Source organism: Polypterus senegalus, chromosome 11 (genome assembly GCF_016835505.1).
Source record: "Polypterus senegalus isolate Bchr_013 chromosome 11, ASM1683550v1, whole genome shotgun sequence".
NCBI lineage: Eukaryota > Metazoa > Chordata > Cladistia > Polypteriformes > Polypteridae > Polypterus > Polypterus senegalus.
The window spans coordinates 140,492,185-140,513,888 of NC_053164.1; the positions used below are offsets into that span (position 1 = coordinate 140,492,185).

A 21,704-nucleotide genomic window follows, 5' to 3' on the forward strand; every position below is an offset into this window, starting at 1 on the left:
TGATGTTGCTAATGTATTGCATTAGTCACCTATTTGGATATGCAAAGTGGGCTCATGTTTCACCCACTAGTAGGGATAAATGTTCTCTTGCTTTACCTTGCATACTTCAACACTTCTTGCTCATATATTTTTATGGACTTAAAAATCTATGAAGAGATAGTGGCTCTGGAATTGTTGCGCCAAGGCTTTTTGATGTCATTAATGAACAGAGAGGTCTTGAAACCTTTGATTGTCTAGTGCTGTCTGTGTCATATGCCAGTTTGATTTTTTACATTGGAATTCAGACTATGGATTGAGGATCAATGAATATACCACATGAGAAAAAATGACAGTCACATATTCTTGTTGCAAATCTACTATCAGCTTTCCGAGAACAAGATGTTTCAACTATCCACTTTTACATTCTCAGTCAGTTAGTCACTGTTGTATCCAAGATCATTGAAGAAAGATTCAGACAGTTTATATACTGTGTAGTGTTTATTGTATTATATGTCACAGTTGCATTTATGTTATGTTCTATATATTTTCTTTTTTTGAATAAAACATCTGCATTCTTTTGGCTACTTTCAATTTTAATTAGAAATAAGGGAGTAGTGGAACAGATAGTAATATACATAGAGGCAAATTATGAAGTATCAAACGGGACTAACTTTAAATTTTGGAAAGTGTGACTAAGTGGTACATACTTTTGGGGGGAGTTCCAAAAGTACATTCACGTGGACTTGTGAATTTGTTCACAATGGTTGAATTTTTTTCAGGGAATCTTATTCAGCTATTCACAAAAACATTCTGAAATCTTCAGGGTCGTGAGGTCATCCTGGAGTCAAGAAATGAAGACAGAACTGAACGTGGTAACCGCCCACAATTACATTTTTCCAATGAGAACAAACAAGTGTCATGGTTCATCACATTTTCATTCATGAAGCTTCAAGAAGCTGGAAACTCATTTTGGGAACCATGCACTGCCTTAGAGAACTGTCCAGAACAGATTTACCCAGTTTCAGACATCTACACAAAGAAATTTGTGGCTAAAGCCCTCTAAACTCTCAAGAGAGATCACCCCAAGTACACGTCAAGTGACTAGTTCCTTCACCATGACAACAATTCTACGTAACGAACCACCAAGGACATTCTCTTCATTGTTGTCTCAGGGATCAAACTTCTGGAGGCCCCACCCTACACCTGACCTAGACCCTTGCAATTTCTGACTCTTTCCCAATATCAATGCCAACTTGTGTGGCAAATGCGATAAGGACTGAGAAGATGTGATCAAGACAGAAAATGAAGAGCTCATAAAACCAAAACAACGTGATTTTAGGGGGTGTTTTGAAAAATGGATCCACAGATTGCAAAAATGCATTGAGGTCAGCAGCACTTATGTAAAGAAGTACAGTAGACTCCCGTGAAGACGCGGTTCAGGGTTCGCAGTCTCAGAAGTTTGCGGATTTTTCCTTAGAACCTAACTAATAAATTGTTAGTGGAAAATGCAAATATCATCTGTAATTTTTTATGGCTTTTTTTCATGGCAATACTGCACTGTAGAGAGAACAGGAAGCAGCTGTAGAGTAAAACGTGGCTTGGGATGGTAAAAGTAGCCAATCCGAGAGAGTTTTACTCTACTAGAATTTGAAACTAACTCCTAGCAGTCCCAGCAATGGCTCTGATTGGTCTTCTGAGGGTGCAGGGGTTGTTGGGGTCAACGGATGTCAGCGCGACTTTTAAAAAGGGGGCCGGTGACCAAAAGAAAAAAAAAGTTTTTGTAATTTGTGTTTCAAGTTCCTGTCTCTCTGCCTGCCTTCTGTTGAGTTACCTGTACTTAATCGTTTGTCCTGGATCGTTTCGTGGTTGGGGTCTGGATTGTCTGCCTGTGTACATGAGGACTGTAAGTGGATTCATTGCCATCCTGCAAAGAAAAGAGGGCTCCTGAACCCGTCTTCACCATTTCAGGAACTACCGGTAGGACTATTTTTACATTCCCATTCAATGTGCGGATCTCTGGACTATCTATTTTCATCATTACATTTCATCTGTTGCCATTTTTATGGACTTTACTGTGTGCATTTTGTTGGTGCTTTGTTGTATTTAATGTATAATCACCGTAAGGGGAACGTGTGGTATCGTTGTTTTTATTTGTTTTCATTACATTCTTTATTTGCTGTTTGATTACCGATTTGCTTTGTTTTTATCTCGGTTTGTGAGTGCGTGCGGGTTGGGTCAAGGCTGGGTGCATGCCTGGAATCTCAATCATAAAAATAAATAAATGTTAGCAGCACCAGACCGCTACAGCGTTACATATTAATTTCTCCTTGCTGCTGATTGACTGCTGCCCCGTGAAGCATTTCCAGTTGAGTGTTTTTGTATTTTCCGTTTTGTTCTTCTTAATCCTTAAACTGCCGCAACTGGCTATAGTTGTTTCCCAGTGCCATTTGCCAGCAAGTAGGAGTCGAGTATATTCAGCGACTTACATTCATGGAACGCCGCAACCAGCTATAGTCGGCTCCCAGTGCAATTTACCAGCACGCCGGAGCTGATCAGTCAGTGCCATACATTCGTTGAGCAGCCAGCTCAAGACCACTGCCGGCCCCTGCAGCACTGCAAACTCACTGTCTCTGAGACTCGGCCGCTGCACTAGACTAGTCTGCAAGTATCAGCGTTTACCTCTCTGTGCTTGTGTGCTGCCAGTTCAAGCGTAGTTGGCTCAGTGATTTACTGAATGTCATCAATGGCGTCAGTTGCGCATTGTACATATTGTTCCAGCAGTTTTTAAATAGTTTTTACAGTTCATTAGCAGTGTGTAAAATTATCAGTGTTGCAGTAATTGTGATGCTCTTTGCATGAAAAAAAAGTGTTCCATCAAAATTTAACTTTTTCTTTGTGAATTGTGACGTTTACTTAAAAAGTGCAGCAAAAAAGTATTTGGCGTCCAGGGATGCATTAACCCACCCCAAGTACGTGGCAGTTTAAGGGTTAAAGCCCCAAGATGCCACCGAAATGCCCTGCACCTTCTAAGGCTTCTGGCAATGAAAACACCCTTGCATGAATTATAGTACATATAGCGGTAACATCGGTATTTTACATTCTAGCACTGCGGGTGACACATCAGTACAGTACTGTACAGTATACGGGGTTTACCTTTACATAATTTATTTTAGGTAACTAGGGGGCTCCGCCAACTGCTCACTTTGCTCACCCACCCCCGGATTTCGTTTAATCGGATATACAATTTAAAGAGATTGTTATTTTCATGGGAATTGTTACATATGTATTATGTTAACTTTTACTTTAAAACTTTTGTAAAAACAATACTGTACTTGTCCTTTATTTCTGGCCCCGGGCGTGGTTAAATCTCTTTCTCCCAAGTATAACGCTGCTCGCATTGTGAAGGGGGGTTTGCAGTTTTTCACAATTCGCAGGTACTCTAGGAATGTAACCCCCGCAAATTTTGGGGTGTACTGTAAAGAATAAATATAGTTCATAAGTAAAAAAAAAAAAAACGTTTTGGGCTATCTTTTTTATTTCTATTAAAATGAATGGACTTTTGGAATTCCCCTTTTAACAGAAATAAGGACATAGAAGGATGTGACATCATTGAAGTTTACTGAAGATGACATGGAAGGAATAAAAGACATGTTCAAACAAGGGGAATTAATATCTAAAAGGTTATCTCCACACTAAAAAAATTGGAAATGAAAGTTAGAGTCAAAATGTTTCAGCCACACACACACCCCCGATTAAGTCCACACAGCTTATAAAATAATATAATGACAGTGTATGAATTACAAAACACAAAGATACCGCCTGCAAAATGCCAGGCTGTACATAAAAATGTCTTTTGTGGGACAACAGGACAGACAAACCAAATAATGGAATAAAAATAGCAAATACTGCTAAGTATAAATACTGGGGATATGGTTAAGAAATAATAATTAAAAAAAAAAAAACAATGAAGGTATCACTGTATGGGAAAACGTTACCATTTTCTTGCCCCAATAAAACTGCAGAAAAATGTAGTAAAGGATTCTCTTCTTTGAATACAACACCACTTTAAGAACTTAAACCAACAATAGGATATCTGTCAATAAGTAAAAATGCATTTGAATTCCAAAAAAAAAAAAAAATTGCAAATAGAATGGGCAAAACAATATAACACAATTAATAGAAAAAAATGGGACTGGATTAATAAGCCTACATAAATCTTGCCAACATATTCAAGTACAGTATATGTTTTAAGAATAAATAATGGAATTGAAATTAGATGACAAGGAGAGATGGCTGTGGGGATGAAAGAAACTGAAATGTGTAGTAACTTAATAGGCATGGAAAAGTGAAAATGTAAATGGAAAAATGGACATCACAAACAAAAAAAATCTCAGTCAATGGTGCAAAGTGTAGCAAAAGAAGAAAGACGTGGAATAAGGAATATTATGTTGCATAATTATTTGCCTCTAACAAGGATGAATTTATAGAATATTTGACTTCATATATTACATGAATACAGAAGAAGACACTTGACGAAACAAGTGAAGAAAACCCTTGCAATCACTGTGGAAAATCTGACTTTCACTTGCAAGACTGTTGAAAGGTGGATAGTGGTTAAAAGACAAATAGAAAAAGGAATTTTTACACTGTTTAAATGTCGGAAGCAATTTAATTTACAGTAAGTAACAGGACTTAATTCATATTTTTTTTTTCAAAAAACTGTGTTCTAAAAACACAAGACTCTCTAGATCCTCTTTAAATTTATGAACAAACGATGACTGTTTTCTTCCCCATTATCATGTTTGCATGCAATCATAGGAGGAAGTCATGTACAAATAACTACTGTATTTTTTAAAGATAAAGAAAATGTAGTTTGTTTTTTTTTTAAGATAAAGAAGGTTTTCAGTAATACACTAAGTTAAGAGAGAATGTTAAACACAAATGGCTTTAGCTTTTGTTTTCTTGAACACATTTATCCATTCAGAAATAAAAACAGTATGCTTTTCATTTACATAATTTCATTTTTGGAGCCATAGCTGATTTTTCTTATTATTATGTTATTATGATCTTGAATAAATAAAAAACACAATGTGTGGCCTAGACTTCTAAATATCTTCAAGATGTCTGCAATAGGTGATACACATTTTGATTTACCTTCATGCTTCACCTCCTTCCAGCGAAACTGATGCCGTCTTACAACTGCAAACACTGAATCACAACCTTCTTCAGTGATTTTTCTCATCGCTTCTTGGATGTGAAAGGGATGCAGACAAGGGGAAGTGGCTTGAATATTAGCAACAACATCAATACCTGAAAATAAAACAAGAACATAGGACTGTTACTTGAGTAAGGAGTGTCAGAAAACATTAAAGTGTTGTTAATAATAGCCCATTGTATTGGTATGAAAGAATTAGCTTGCTTAAACTGGGTAGCATGGTTGCACTTTGGCTAGTACCACACACATCCAAGAAACTTTACTTGCGCATTCTTCTAATGTACATACAAACTGTCTGTTTGAGTATGAGTGGGTATGTGAGGGCAACCAGGTTCTGCAACAGACTGGCATCCCATTCAGGATTTGCTTCCATTTTGTGTTCAGTGCTGCTGGAACAGGCTCCAGCTACCTACAACCATGAATTGTATTAGGTGGACCTGAAGAAGGATGGTAATATAAACCCAAACTTAACAACCCACATCCCTAAATAATTTTCTGTCTTCAATTATATATGCAGTTTCTTTAGACTAGACAGGATCCAATGAACCAAGAAACATCAAGATTAAGATTAAAATTAGAATTAATTTTCAGAAACACATTTTTAGACATGCAGTATAGAGTCATTGGGAAATCGAGTTGGAGCCTATCCTGGTAGCTCTAGGCGGACAGAAGGAAACCAACCTGAGCAGACACCTTTAATCTCCAGTGTAAAGCATTCACACTGAAAAAAATTTGTAACAACAGTAAGGCAAAAATCATAATTACTAACTTATGTCAGTTGACTTCCATGTCTAAACTGAGTACCAGAGTGATGTGTGTAAGAGTGGGCTCTATAATGGACAGGTACTCGGGGCTAATTCCTAATTTGCACCCAATACCTTCAAAAAATGGCTATGTGCTCTTGAAATTCTGAATTTCCCTAAGTGGGGTTGAGAATGTTGTGTTAGTAATTTCAGCTATTAATTTATGCACTTGCTTAATCCAATGAATGGGTATTGGGTCACTGTCTATCCAGAGAGCACTGGGTATAATCAGCTTGGCACAGGGCACAAGTTATCATAGAACATACTAACTTACCAACACTCTCTAACATCAGGCCAATTTAAATGTGTCAGTCAACCTAACACAAGCATATCTTTGGAATATAAGAGTAAAACCAAAGTACATAAAAAAAAAAAATAAAAAAAAGACGCGCGCACACACACATTGGGTGAACATGAAATTCTCACCTAGACAAATGTCTAGGCCAGGATTTAAACCCAGAGTTCTGCAAATGTAAGACAGCAGTGCCAACTACAGTACCATCATATCACTTACCTTAATATGTTATAATTATAAAATAATTATCACTTATGACAATGCACATTATTTGAAACATATAATACCTTGGTCTTCATTTCTTCTGAGAAATTCCTGGATCGTCATAAGGGAGCTGCAAGTGTCTTCAGATACTTCTGCACTTCTACGGTGTACCCGTGCTCCAAATCTTTTGGCCACTTTTTCAATTTCATCATGATCCGTTGAAACCCACACACTTGTGAAATAAAAATAAAAACATCACCTAAGTAAAGAGTATAAAATATTTGACAGCAAAAAGAGATGCGACTTACAGAAATCTGACAGTAAATTATGTTATAAATACAACAGTTTATCCACTTATCAGTTTAGAAAATCCACCATCAAAGATTTGACTGGTCAGTTCAGATGACAGTATAGGAAGGCACAGTCTCTTTCAGATGTTTATATTTAATAAGCTTTTACTGTATTAACATTATGTTGTAGCAACAGCACTACTCAAAACCACAGCATGGATTGATGAAATTTCAAAATGAAAAAGAAAAAATATTTATGCAAAGAAAACCTTGCATAAAATGTGAAATTTGACAGGTAATAAATATCTAGAATGACTTTTTTTTTGGAATGGTTTGGCTTTTCAGGTGAACAAAATTTTAAGCCCAACTCAAACTTACTGAATCTTAGTTTCACCAAAATTTGCCCACCTTCCACCCAGTCAAGCATTTATCTCTCTGAATTTTGGGGGAACAACACAAGGACAATTCAGTGGTAGCCACAGCACCCTTCCACTTCATCTTAAGCAGACATTTGTTAAATTCATGTGCTATGGGACTAATGGAATATACAAGCTTTCCAAAAGTAAATTTTGTGTGAATTCCATTTAAAGTGGTAGTCTGCAATGGAACAATTCATATGAAACAATATTTCTGGAATTAGTAAGGTTTTAATATAATGTTGACCTCTAACCTCATTCAATAATAGGCAGATAGACGAATTGTATTTGTCCTTAGGGAGAAATCTAGCTTTTTACAGAAACTCTTTAAATAAATAAATGCATAAATATTAATAAAATAAACAGGTCAACTAAAATGGCATTTGGTATGATAAAAAGCAAACAACCATGCAATACATTTTCAGGAAAGAAAATTAGAGCTAACCCTTAATTGCTGTTTGTGTAGATTGAATACCAAATAAACAGCAACCTCATAATTTTCATAAAATGATGACCTAAAATTCTTATGAATACAACAAATTGGGAAGATGAGACATCATAATAGCTCAAAAAAGTCTAATGGCACAAAAAGGTAGCAAAACTCTATAAAGCCTTAAACACCTTACCTAGATTATGGAGTTCAATTTAACATTAATAATTTGTGTGGAACTACTTTATGCATTTCTTCTACTTTATTACAAACTTATTATCATATTTTAGATCTAATTTTTGTTTTAAAAAAAGCATTCAAGACAAAATTTACACGGTGCTTAGTTACTGTTAGCGTATCCAGCAGACGGCACACAATCCATGTGACTTTGGTTCTTAAAAAAAAACTGTACTCTAACTGAAAGTAATAAATGGCCATTCCAACAATGTGGACATAAAATAAGACATAGATGTGGGGAATACTTAACTAGCTTTTAATGTCATCTTTTATTCCCAAATAACAATAACTTAAGTGAAGCTCAGTATAACAGTACAAAATAATCATTATTATAATTATTACACCACTATTGCGAATCCTCACTTTGTATGCATTAAAACTACAGCAAAACAGAAGGCATTTTTTTTCAACAGACCGCAGAGGGATGATCACCACCTGATGTTCAAGGATGAGGTTCAAATCATTCACAAGGCATGCCTGCCCCTTTAACAAATGAAAAACAGGAACAAATTACAAGTATCTGCATGTTACTGCCTGTTATTTGCTTCCTCCTCCACTTATCATGGCTATAACAAACAGCTGACCCAAGGATGGATCTACCATTAGGGCATTCTGAGTGCCTGTCCAGGGGACTGTGACAGCAATGGGTTGTTGCACCAATTCAGCCAGGGCACAATGAAACAATCGAGTTTCTGCATGCCAAGTGCAAGAGTGGTGAAATACTGTGAAGCATAAAACCACCAGGTGGCTGTGTGTTTCATAGTTAAAAGTATGATCCAACTCTCTGTTAAAGAGCTAAGTCACCCAGGGGCCTGTGAGGGCATAATTCTGGGCTTGAGCTAAGCACTCCCTATCCTGCACACAACCTTTAACTTTGTCATATATACAGTATATATTCACATACATATGTGCATATCTATTTATCCACACATATACATATATATATACACATATATATATATATACATACATATACACATACATACATATAAATATATATATACTGCTCAAAAGAATTAAAGGAACACTTTTTAATCAGAGTATAGCATAAAGTCAATGAAACTTATGGGATATTAATCTGGTCAGTTAAGTAGCAGAGGGGGTTGTTAATCAGTTTCAGCTGCTGTGGTGTTAATGAAATTAACAACAGGTGCAGTAGAGGGGCAACAATGAGATGACCCCCAAAACAGGAATGGTTTAACAGGTGGAGGCCACTGACATTTTTCCCTCCTCATTTTTTCTGACTGTTTCTTCACTAGTTTTGCATTTGGCTACAGTCAGTGTCACTACTGGTAGCATGAGGCAATACCTGGACCCTACAGAGGTTGCACAGGTAGTCCAACTTCTCCAGGATGGCACATCAATACGTATCATTGCCAGAAGGTTTGCTGTGTCTCCCTGCACAGTCTCAAGGGCATGGAGGAGATTCTAGGAGACAAGCAGTTACTCTAGGAGAGCTGGAGAGGGCCATAGAAGGTCCATAACCCATCAGCAGGACCAGTATCTGCTCCTTTGGGCAAGGAGGAACAGGATGAGCACTGCCAGAGCCCTACAAAATGACCTCCAGCAGGCCACTGGTGTGAATGTCTCTGACCAAACAACCAGAAAGACTTCATGAGGGTGACCCAAGGGCCCCATGTCCTCTAATGGGCCCTGAGCTCACTGCCCAGCAGCATGCAGCTCGATTGGCATTCGCCATAGAATACCAGAATTGGCAGATGCACCACTGGTGCCCTGTGCTTTACAGATGAGAGCAGGTTCACCCTGAGCATGTGACAGAAGTGAAAGGGTCTGGAGAAGCCATGGAGAACATTATGCTGCCTGTAACATCATTCAGCATGAGCAGTTTGGTGGTGGGTTAATGATTGTCTGGGGAGGCATATCCATGGAGGGTCACACAGACCGCTACAGGCTTGACAAAGGCACCTTGGCTGCCATTAGGTATCAGGATGAAATCCTTGGACCCATTGTCAGACCCTATGCTGGTACAGTGGCTCCTGGTGCACGACAATTCCTGGCCTCATGTGGTGAGAGTATGCAGGCAGTTCCTGGAGGATGAAGGAATTGATACCATTGACTGGCCACCACACTTTCCTGACCTAAATCCAATAGAACCCCTCTGGGACATTATGTTTTGGTCCATCCAATGCCACCAGGTTGCACCTCAGACTGTCCAGGAGCTCAGTGATGCCCTGGTCCAGATCTGGGAGGAGATCCCCACAACACCATCTGTCATCTCATTAGAAGCATGCACTGATGTTGTCAGGCATGTATACAAGAACACAGGGGCCATACAAAGTGCTGCGTACAATTTTGAGTTGCTGCAATTAAATTTTGGCAAAATGGACTAGCCTGCCACATAATTTTTCACTCTGATTTTTGGGGCGTCTTTGAATTCAGGACTCTGTAGGTTGATCATTTTCATTTCCATCAAGCGATGTGGCATCCTTTCGTTCCTAACACATTACCCAGTCTATATCAGTATAGATATCAGGAGGATTTCTTTTTCCCATTGAGATCTGATGTGTTTTCAAAGTGTTCCTTTAATTTTTTGAGTAGTTTATATATATATATATATATATATATATATATATATATATATATACACATATATACTTTATATGTATGAAATCAAGGCCATTACATTAAGTTCAGACCATAGCAGCATTTTAATTACTAATTATTATTGACAGGCCAATTTCTGCTGATATATTTTCTCTTCACACATACACTTCTGTGCACATTATTACTGATCTTTAAAATCTAAATATACTTACCTTACAATATAATCCTGCAACACCAAATACAATACTCATAACTATTTTTTCAACAGCACAGTGGTAACATAGCTGCTGTCTCCACAGCATCTGCATAGTCTATCTAATATACATTTGTTTCCAATTACAATCCAAGACTATCAGGTTGGCTGATTATGTTATGTTCAAGAGTATGTTTGCTTGTGTTCTGTAACTGATGAGACATTCCATCAAAAACTGTGCCCTTTTCTGTAGGGATGGTATGGGTATCTTGTAGCCTGGAAGAAGTGATGGGCATTTCAATTCACTTTACTGATTTGATTCTTTCCATCTACCCACTTAAGTGAATCAATTTTTTGACACATTTCATTTGTTTCAATAATTTACATTTTGGCATATATAGAAGTCATGTGGCCTCTGACTGCATTACGAATATATAATTTGATAATTCATACATTATTTTAATATATAGTATACACTACCAGTCAAAAGTTTTAGAACACCTCAGATTTTCCAGTTTTTCAGCACATGTAATCAGTTAAAATGCAATGAATGACCTAAAATGGTGAAAAGGTAAGCAGTAAACTGCCTGAAGCTTCAAGTTAAAGTTTAGGTTAGCAAAAACTGAAAAAGGGAAATATCAGAATTTACAAAAGAGCCTTCTTCAGGAAACAACAAATAGGTTACAACCAACAGATGTGCAGCAGCAATTTAAGTGAAGTTTATAGCTGCAATATAGTGAGCATGTCTCAATCAAAGTACAAAGCTTAGAGAGGCGCTGTAAACTGAAACCTTGAAATGTGAAGTGAAGCTATAGCTTCAGAGGAATACTACAAACACACACTCTCATTCTCAAGCAATCTGGGATTCACTGCATGTCTCTTGGGATAAGGCCATTACAATTCTATCCCCTGGGTTATCTGACATTTTAAGGACAGCTCAAAAACCCCAGTGGTATGTGCAGCAAACAATAATACTAGTCATAAAAGGAGTTATACTTTGTGAAGCAGGACTGTTGCTTCATATTCACCTTTAACGGCATTTTCACAAAGTTTTAGAACTGATAACTTTTATTTTGTTTAATTATTAACTGAACAAAGGTAACCAAGGCAAACAGGACAAAGGAGGAGCCCCCTTCTTCTGTTTGTCGGACTACACAAATTAATTACATATGCCCTCTTATTGCACTCACATTATGCCTGGATTTGAAGTGAAGATCAAACTGTTAAGTTCTGGTGGTGGACTTGAATGTACATGCAGGAGATGGCTGCAAAAATGTAGATGCATTATGCTGCAGTATAATATATGGTAATAATTTTTGTAACATATTATCTAAAATAATGTCAAAACCTCTTAATCGACTTGAGGGTCGCAAAGGACCAGTACCTATATCAGCAACACTAGGCACAAAGCAAGAAACAGCCCTGGACAGAGAAACAAGGCCAAGGGCCAGTTTGGAATGTCCAATTAATTTATGATGCCCATCGCTGGGGACCTTAAAGGCAAAAAAAAAAAAAAAAAGGCAAACTTTTTTCATAAAATACCAGGGTGTGGAATTTAAACCCAATAAACCAGAAAATACACATTATGTAGGACATTTAAATAGAATCGGACTAATGGCACTATCACAAAGCTCAGTATATTTTATTTGAAGGAGTAAAACTAAAGCTGGGCTACCAGGTTCTTGGAAAGGCTGCCTCATAGCTCTTAAGTTCTGAAACAAGCATTTGCATCTACACAAGCCCAGTATCTACATGTTCTCCTCCAAGTATACAGTAGCACTATGGTTTGCCTCCTATATCTCAAAGTCTTGCAGGCTTATGTTTAGTATCAGCTCTAAAACAGTTTGCTAAGTGATTGACTGGCATAGTTTCTAAGGTTTGTTCATGTTTTGTGTCTGATGCTGCAGGTTTACAATTAGCCTCCCTAAAATCTGAACTATATTGAGTATGTTCAAAATTAAAATGGATGAATGAATTAGAAAGAAATTGTTTAAAGGACTTTTTTTGCAAATTTTCCTCTGTCATTAGTATGTAGATTTGCTTTAATAACAAAACTTTCAGATCAAAAAGAAAGAAGCCTTTACATCCATTACCACATGCCCTGCTACAATTGATCGTCTGTTAAACCCAGGTAACACAAAGGAATGCCCCCAGAATACTTCCAGTGAAACCTGTGAGAACATTGCTGTATTTTTCAATCAAAAAATTAATGATATTAGAGCTAACATAGTATATCTCCCCAACACTGCAGAACCTCCAAAGCCCCGGTACTCCATTATAAACAAATTAAATGCTTTCACCAGGATAGATTTACCTGAATTACATAGTATAATCTCTCAACTGAAACCCTCCACCTGCGTCCTTGACCCAATACCAACAAGGTTTTTAAAAGAAATATCAGGCGTGCTAATTGACAATATTCTTGACATAGTTAATTCGTCATTAGATACGGGGGTCTTCCCAGACTGTCTTAAGACTGCTGTAGTTAAACCCCCGCTCAAGAAAAATAATCTTGACCCCTCTGCCTTTGAAAATTTTAGACCCATCTCTAACCTGCCCTTCTTAAGTAAAATTCTAGAGAAGGCAGTCATTATGCTGTTAAATGACCACCTCAATAAACATGCTATTCTTGATAAATTTCAGTCAGGCTTCAGAACAAATCACAGCACAGAAACTGCACTCGTTAAAGTAGTAAATGACTTGCGGGTAAATGCAGACAGAGGCCATTTATCTGTTCTCATCCTCTTAGATCTTAGTGTTGCATTTGACACCATTGATCACAATATTCTTAGAAATCGCCTTAGTCAATGGGGGGCCTCTCTGGCAGTGTCTTAAATTGGTTTGAATCCTACCTGGCAGGTAGAAAATTCTTTGTTAGTTGCGGTAATCACAACTCAAAGACACATAATATCCTATATGGTGTTCCACAAGGCTCTATCCTGGGTCCGCTGCTCTTCTCAATCTACATGCTTCCGTTAGGTCAGATTATCTCAGGTTACAACGTGAGTTACCACAGCTATGCTGATGACACACAGCTGTACTTATCAATAGCACCTGATGACTCCGACTCTCTCGATTCACTAACACAATGTCTTACTGGTATTTCTGAATGGATGAATAGTAATTTCTCAAACTAAATAAAGAGAAAACTGAAATTTTAGTAATTGGCAATAATGGATTCAATGAGGTTATCAGAAATAAACTTGATGCATTAGGATTAAAAGTTAAGACGGAAGTAAAAACTTAGGGGTAACTGTTGACTGTAATCTGAATTTTAAATCGCATATTCATCAGACCACTAGGACAGCATTTTTTCACTTAAGAAACATAGCAAAAGTTAGACCTCTTATATCATTGAAAGATGCTGAGAAATTAATTCACGCTTTTGTTTTCAGTCGTCTAGATTACTGTAATGCAGTCCTCTCAGGACTACCCAAGAAAGACATAAATCATTTGCAACGAGTGCAGAATGCAGCTGCTAGAATCCTAACTAGGAAAAGAAAATCCAAACACATTTCTTCAGTTTTGATGTCACTACACTGGTTACCTGCGGTGGGCTGGCACCCTGCCCAGGATTGGTTCCTGCCTTGTGCCCTGTGTTGGCTGGGATTGGCTCCAGCAGACCCCCGTGACCCTGTATTCGGATTCAGCGGGTTACAAAATGGATGGATGGATGGATACACTGGTTACCTGTGTCATTCAGGATTGACTTTAAAATACTGCTTATGGTTTATAAAGCCTTAAATAATCTCGCTCCATCTTATATATCGAAATGCCTGACACGTTATATTCCAAATCGTAACCTTAGATCTTCAAATGAGTGTCTCCTTATAATTCCAAAAGCTAAACTTAAAAGTAGTGGTGAGGCGGCCTTCTGCTGTTATGCACCTAAAATCTGGAATAGCCTGCCAATAGGAATTCGCCAGGCAAATACAGTGGAGCACTTTAAAACACTGCTGAAAACATATTACTTTAACATGGCTTTCTCCTAACTTCACTTTAACTTAATACTGATACTCTGTATGTTCAATTCATCATAATAACTATTCATACTGGCTCCAAAATCCGTACTGACCCCAACTCTCTCTTCTGTTTTTTTTCCGGTTTCATCGTGGTGGCCTGCACCACCTCCACCTACTCAAAACATCATGATGCACCAACATTGATGGACTGAAAGCCAGAAGTCTACGTGACCATCATCATCAGGTCCTTCCATGAGAACCCTAAATACAAAGAGGACTGTTTGACTTATGTTAGGTAGATTGCCCAGAGGGGACTGGGCGGTCTCTTGGTCTGGAATCCCTACAGATTTTATTTTTTTCTCCAGCCATCTGGAGTTTTTTTTTTGTTTTTTCTGTCCACCCTGGCCATCGGACCTTACTTATTCTATGTTAATTAATGTTGACTTATGTTTATTTTTTATTGTGTCTTCTATTTTTCTATTCATTTTGTAAAGCACTTTGAGCTATATTTTTTGTATGAAAATGTGCTATATAAATAAATGTTGTTGTGTCCATCTTATAACCATTTTGTTATGCTGGGCTGTTTAAACTCTTGGAAGTTTCTATTTGCTGTGCAAATCAACGTAAGCATAAGTTTAACTTTTGTCTCTCATCTCAATTCTAAAAAATCTGGTTATACTGGTTTGTTATAAGAGAAACAAAAAAAAATCCTTTATCTAGCTATTTATAAAATTTAATTAATCTGCATCCTCCAGAGATTATAATTAAAATATTATTATTATGATGTTGTATTTATGTGCTTCATAAATACTGGAAATACAATAAAACTGGAAAGCATTAAACACTAAATAAAAGATACTGACAAGAAACAATAAACCTTAACTAAAAAACAAAAAAGGTATCTAGAAAAAAGCTGCACCTAGAATTACACTGAATGGAATAGAAATTAAAAAGCTGAACAGACAGAAGAATCATCCACAATGGTGTCTTGGGCCTAGTACTGCTAGGATGGTCACCACAACTTCAAAACAGTTTAACCAGATTCAGAGAGGGAATGTATGGGTGGATTTACAATTTAATAGACTCGTGGACTGCTTTGACTGTTGCCTAAACATAGAATTACAAAAAAAAGAACAACTAAGCAATCTTTTAATTAGCTCTGAGCATACTAATAGGGACTATAAAGAACTTGAAAGGAAAAATGTTGCATGTTTTTGTGCCCCAAATATTGCAAACATTTCACAAATGCCACCAAACAAATGAATAATCTGGTGCGATCAAATTCTACCATACAATGGCTAAATGTCTATTTCAGAAATAGCTGCAATCCCTTGAAATATCCAAAGCTTAACACATATTGTTTGAAACACACAAGACATTGTAAAAAATGATGATGCGCTTAGTGTGCCAATGTTCAGCTAACCTTAATGAAGTTACTTGCATAACCTTTCTATCTAAAATACTAACACAGCTACTGTACATTCAAAGACAATAGTTGGAATGTTTAATCTATAACTCAGGCTTCAAAACATGGACTAATATTTCTAGAAATGTCTGTTACAGGTGTGTCATCATTGAAGAAATCTCTCCAAATGAACTGCTTGCCTGTCACTACAAAGTAAATTGAGACTCAACAAACATTCACAATTAAACAGCAGGTTCTACAAGTTTGGGTGTGACCTTCTGTAAAAACACAGATATGATCTTACTGTAGCAGTTTCTATTGACAGACAATTTAAACCTAGCAATCAGGATTTGAAAGTCTGAATCCAAAAGTCATCCATTCATATCCTATCTCAAGATCTAACCCATTGGGTGCCACTTGAACACATCATTTTCTGAAAGGCAACTTGCTAATGAAATCATTAATTTTTTTAACTAAAAGAGTAAGTTGGAATACATGCTGCAGAAAGATATATATATTATAAAAAACATCTTGGAAGGCTTGAAAGGAGACAACACGCAATTTTCTCGGAGACACTTTAACGACCCGCAAAACAAGGCAGTGAAGCAAAAAGACAGCTGCTGTACAGGCTTTAAAATGATTGATGCGCAGCGCAACAAGCAGAACACACAGCTTGGTGGCAGCAGCAAACCAGCAACTGATCCAACCGCATCTCCTTAGTGTGTGTTCAGCCCCCCTTCTTCAAAATGTGAGCAGCAGAGACGTGAAGTGGCTGGCACTTGGTGCGCCCCGGGGGTGGTTGAGTGAAGCGAGCAGGAGGCAAAGCCCCCTAGTTGATTTAAAACATCCTTGCAGTAAATACACCACTCTGTCAATTTATATCTTTTTTTTAACCTGCTCAACTCATTATTTTATCAATTAACTGCAAACACTGGGAGACACAGTGGCATTGTAAATAGCTCTACTACCTCAGATCACCAAAATCATAAGTTTGAATTCCAGCCAGTCATTGTCTGAGTGTAACTTGAACATTTCCACAATACTATACAGATTTCTCTGTTTTTTTTCCATATTCCAAAAACATATATTTTAAATTCACTGGCAGCTCTAAATTGGCCTTCTACAAGTGAGTGAGTGTGGTAAATAAGTGTACACTGCAACAGAATTGCACCCCATGAAAGATTATTTCCTACATGTCTTCCAGTGTAGTGAGGAGTGCTACCCAATGCTACTAAAGAAAGGCTCTAAACCTTAAAGTGGAGTAAGTAGGCATATAGATGGACAATAGGGCATTTTATTTTTGTATATTTAGTTTGTAACATAATGAAATGACTGAAAGCTTCCGGGAAGGACTGTTGCGCTTTTATAGCTTTATGGAATTATTATTTGTATGAAACTTGCATATGCACAAAGGTGAACCTGTTTTCAAAGTCCAGTTACTGTAGATATGTGATCAATACTTTTCCGAACCATCTTGACAGCTGAGACAAATCCCTGCTGTCCAGCATCAAAAGAATCTGGGTGGGCTACTAGCCCATCACAAAGAACAATAACATTCGTAAAAACATCAAAATCCATATTGACAGTGACTAGAATATAGAACCAGGTGTCTGGATCTGTGGGGCTGCAATATTAATCGCCGAGTCCATTTATTAAATAAAAGAGGGGCATTCCAAAGTATTCTGGCATGAACTACTGCTTATTTCATTTCCCTTAAATGCCATCACAACTACCTAAGTATCATGCCATTTCATGCGGTACCTCCATGAAGTGTAAGGCACCAGCTGGGGATGAGCAATATAGAAATCACATTGTCACAGACATATAAAACTACATTACCCATAGATCAACAGTGACAGAAAAAAAATTATAATATATTTCTTTAAAAGCTTAAAAAATGCTACAAACTCTTAAATTATCGCCGTTTGGTATTACAATGTTAACACATGTACCCATGAATAACAGACAAAGAATTAGATTAAATATTTTGGGTTATGCACATGCCGCGTTACCATATTTATTTCATTAGTCAAAGTCCCCAATACTGAGATCAGTCTGAACTGTCTTTATTTGAGATTTACTAATAAAATAATTGATCGATCAAGATGAAATTAATGAAAGAAACTAAGCAAAAACTTTGTTACAAATTTCCTAAAAGTACATTTCTGTACGAGCTTATTCTACGAGTATGATGGGCACCATAGCACATATCTACAGTTAATGTGTATTACTTTGGGATGTAGGAGGACCCGGGAAAATCTGGAGCGTGCACTCCATTCAGTGAAGCTAAAACGAATATATCAGAATTACAGAAAATCTTACAAATAACAAAGTAAATCGTCTGTAAGGTCCTGGTACTCATGAGCAGTTCGGGGAGCTCGTATGAATGAACTCCCAAATGCAAATTGATTTATGAATTTGTGCTGTACCCCTGTGCTATCCAAGCAGTCTTACCTGTCGAAAATCCCCGAGTCAATTGCCGCTCGCAGCACCCAGCCGATGAGTGGGATCCCTGCCAAGGATTTGATGTTTTTCAGCGGGATCCCTTTGCTTCCTCCCCTCGCCAGAACCAAGGCAGCTAGGTGCCTTTGATCCGTCCTTTGTCGCTTTTTCACATTTTCAGTGCTTTCGTTGTATTCTCGCTTAGGACACTTGTCGGTGCTCATGTTCTCTTCCTTGCTCAAGGTGGCTCAGTTTGTGCACTCCAGTTCCGTCCCCTTGTGTGTAATACACCAAGTCAGTTAAGAAGTTCACAGACTTCAACAGCAAGCAACGCTGACGGCAGCCACACCACCCGGAAGTGACGCAACTATATTGCCTAGTTCCGCGATCGACTTCAGAAATTTAAAGACTTGAGCAGCAGATTTATTTATTTCTACTATATCGAAAGGGAAGTCGAATAATAGAAAACAAAAATAGGTAAAGAAGTTAGGCAATAATAATGAATAATACCAAGTCTTAAGAATACAGTGGAATCATGTGTGGAATTGGATATTGTCTTATCCATCCAGCACAGATGTTCTGAACAACGGCACCCGCACCTCTAAAATGAAAAATATGATTTCAGGGAATAGGAGGTTGAATAGCTAACAATGTTTATATTGGATCCGATTGATGTTCATCATATTGATAAAGACATAAAGATATAGTGCGGTTAATTTCGTATTTATGTTAAAAACAGTGAACCTTTTTAGATTTCGGCATTTCAAAGAGTTTTTAAAGACTGTGCCGTGCATCATTCGATGATGTTAACGTATGTCATATTTACTTATAAATACTTATGAGATATGAGTCGTAACTAAAAATTTGAAAGTAGCCATGCTGATTTTTCTTTGTATTGTGCGTATATCATGTAACGAATACTTTATTGTGCTACTGTTGTTTATGGTTACCATAATGGTAATGGTTTATGGTTACCATGTTGTTTATGGTTTGCTAGTTACAAATCTAAACAAGTGAAGGTTGTTTCTGGATTCTTCATGTGGTTTCTTTCGGTTGAACAAAACAGTTAATCTGTGGCATTGGTCTAAATTACCACTTTATACTTTAAAATTATACTAAGCAAGTTTATAGTCACCAATTAAACGGGCATATGTGTCTTTAAAATATTTGCGGAACACCGAATTATTATTATTATTATTATTAACATGCACAATATGAGACACTGTCAGAAATGTTGCGCAATAACAGCTACTACTGAACAGTAGAACCCAAACAACATGAACGTTTGGTGATGAATGATTGGACGCAGTTTACATATATCAAGACAAAGAGAAGTGGGGTTAAAAATCTGGGTACTCCCAAGTACCGGAAGGAAAATCCACATACACACTGGGAGAACGTGCAAACTCCTCATAGTGTGCGGTCATGGAATTTGTGTCCAGGTTACTGTATTGCATGTGTAATGATGCTGTTACTAAATGTATGGCACAAAAATTACTCGGCAAAGCAAACTCATAGTTGTTTCACGCCGTGGAAATAAGGGATTGTTCTCATTCCTGATCACTTTTTATCGTATTTGCATGTGCTACTCTTACTTGCTAGCCATTCATTAAAATGAAGTGTTAGGGGCGCAGTCAGTGTGTGTGTGTGTGTGTGTTTGTTTGTTTAGGAGCTAGGATGTAGAATCATCTCTCTACTATGGGCAACCTCAAACCCCTAACCAGAGTACATGTCAGCTTTCCACCCAAGTTTGTTCGCGTAACCTGAAATATGATTAGATTTGTACAAGAAATTGGCACCGAACGGCCACGCACAAATGTAAAAAATGGGCAATGGGGGAAATAAACGGATAGAAAACATTCAATGACGCTTTCAGTCAACGAGAGGGTTATTGTTATACAAATTAGTGGATAGGGATGCGTGTGAATGCGCACGTCGACATACATACATATTATTGTAGCGACCTCTCCGTAAGGTTCGAAAAGGAAGCCACAGGAGGACAAAGAAGTGAATGCAATTCAGTTTACTCGGAACAGTCTGAAAATAATATACAGATGTAAACCACTTAAAAGTATTCACAATGATCTATAGACGTCTCATTGTTATGGCCATGAGAAACGCCGTAACGAAAAAAAACTTCGGTTCGTGCCACAGAATCCACGTCACACTGAGCACATCCCTCCCCCTTGCTCTCCCTTCACCGCCTTCCTCCCATCCAGAAAAAAAAAACAAATTCAGAAATCCCCGCCTTCGCTTTCAACTCCTTCGTTCAGGGTACCGCCCCCTTTCTTCCTTCCACAGTCACCGCGCCGTCTCCGCGCCTCCGTTCTCCCTGCAGGGCTCAACTGACCTTTGGGTGTCGCACTGGGCAGGATGTTACAGCATTAACTGAATTAGGCGATGTCGTGTTTATTAATAGAAGTGGCTCGTTTAAACAGGGATCGCCTTTTGGAAGAGTGGAAGACCAGATAGAGGGTGGAGGGTGGTACTATGTATTTTTTAACGCGTACTTCCAGAGCCGGTGGTGGTATGAAATAAACCGCCGCATTTGAGTGTTCCTCGTGTGCTTAACAGGGTAAGCTGTTGAGGTACTGTAACAGCAATATAGTAATTTAACAATCAAAATGTAATTATGATGAAGATAAGATTTAGGAATTGCAATACATGTACAACATTGTGTTATATCAAACAATGTGTCCAATTGTTACAAACAGGTTTCGCTTTTTTTTTTTACTAGAAGCCTTTATACGTATACTTCTTTTTAAAATAAAACTTAGTAAAGTTTGTCTTCTGACAATTTTATGAAATAAGGTTTATTGTTAAACATATTTATTTGAGGATTTAGTGAACAAATTTAAAGATTCAGCTGCCACATTTTTTTAAATATTTGTATAACAGTGAGTCATATTCAGAAACAACTGATCATGGGATGTGGTTACATGTGTTTAATACATTAAATAAATTTGGAACATTGCCAATTATTTCTAGTGACATATAAACAAGAAATCATTATAATGTGAAAACAATGTAGCTGTTAGGTTTTTTAGATTGGCACTTACATAATTCCTTAATTTCTAGATATGTTGTTTTGCTTGCTTTTTTACCTTCTTTAGTTAACTTGCTTCATTCTAACAGCATCTCATAGAGGTTAACTGGCATTACATGTACATCACACGTCTCCTGGCTTTTACTTGTATTGGATACAGTTAAGTAAGTTTTACAGAATATCAGATTTGTTCTGGTTGAGAACAAGCCAATCAGCCCAACA

At 37.4% G+C, this 21,704-nt stretch overlaps 1 protein-coding gene across 1 annotated transcript in view; it reads right to left on the bottom strand.

The window, feature by feature from the left end:
* The window catches only part of cmasa (cytidine monophosphate N-acetylneuraminic acid synthetase a), a 37,677-nt gene extending 18,899 nt beyond the window's left edge, over window positions 1-18,778 (bottom strand). Inside the window, exons 1-3 of the mRNA XM_039769694.1 lie at window positions 18,449-18,778; window positions 6,580-6,728; window positions 5,134-5,289 (exon numbers count right to left, since the gene is read on the bottom strand). Coding sequence (XP_039625628.1) covers window positions 5,134-5,289; window positions 6,580-6,728; window positions 18,449-18,660 — 517 coding nt within the window. The 5' untranslated portion in view covers window positions 18,661-18,778. The remainder of the gene's footprint in view (window positions 1-5,133; window positions 5,290-6,579; window positions 6,729-18,448) is intronic.
* Window positions 18,779-21,704: the final 2,926 nt, after the last annotated feature.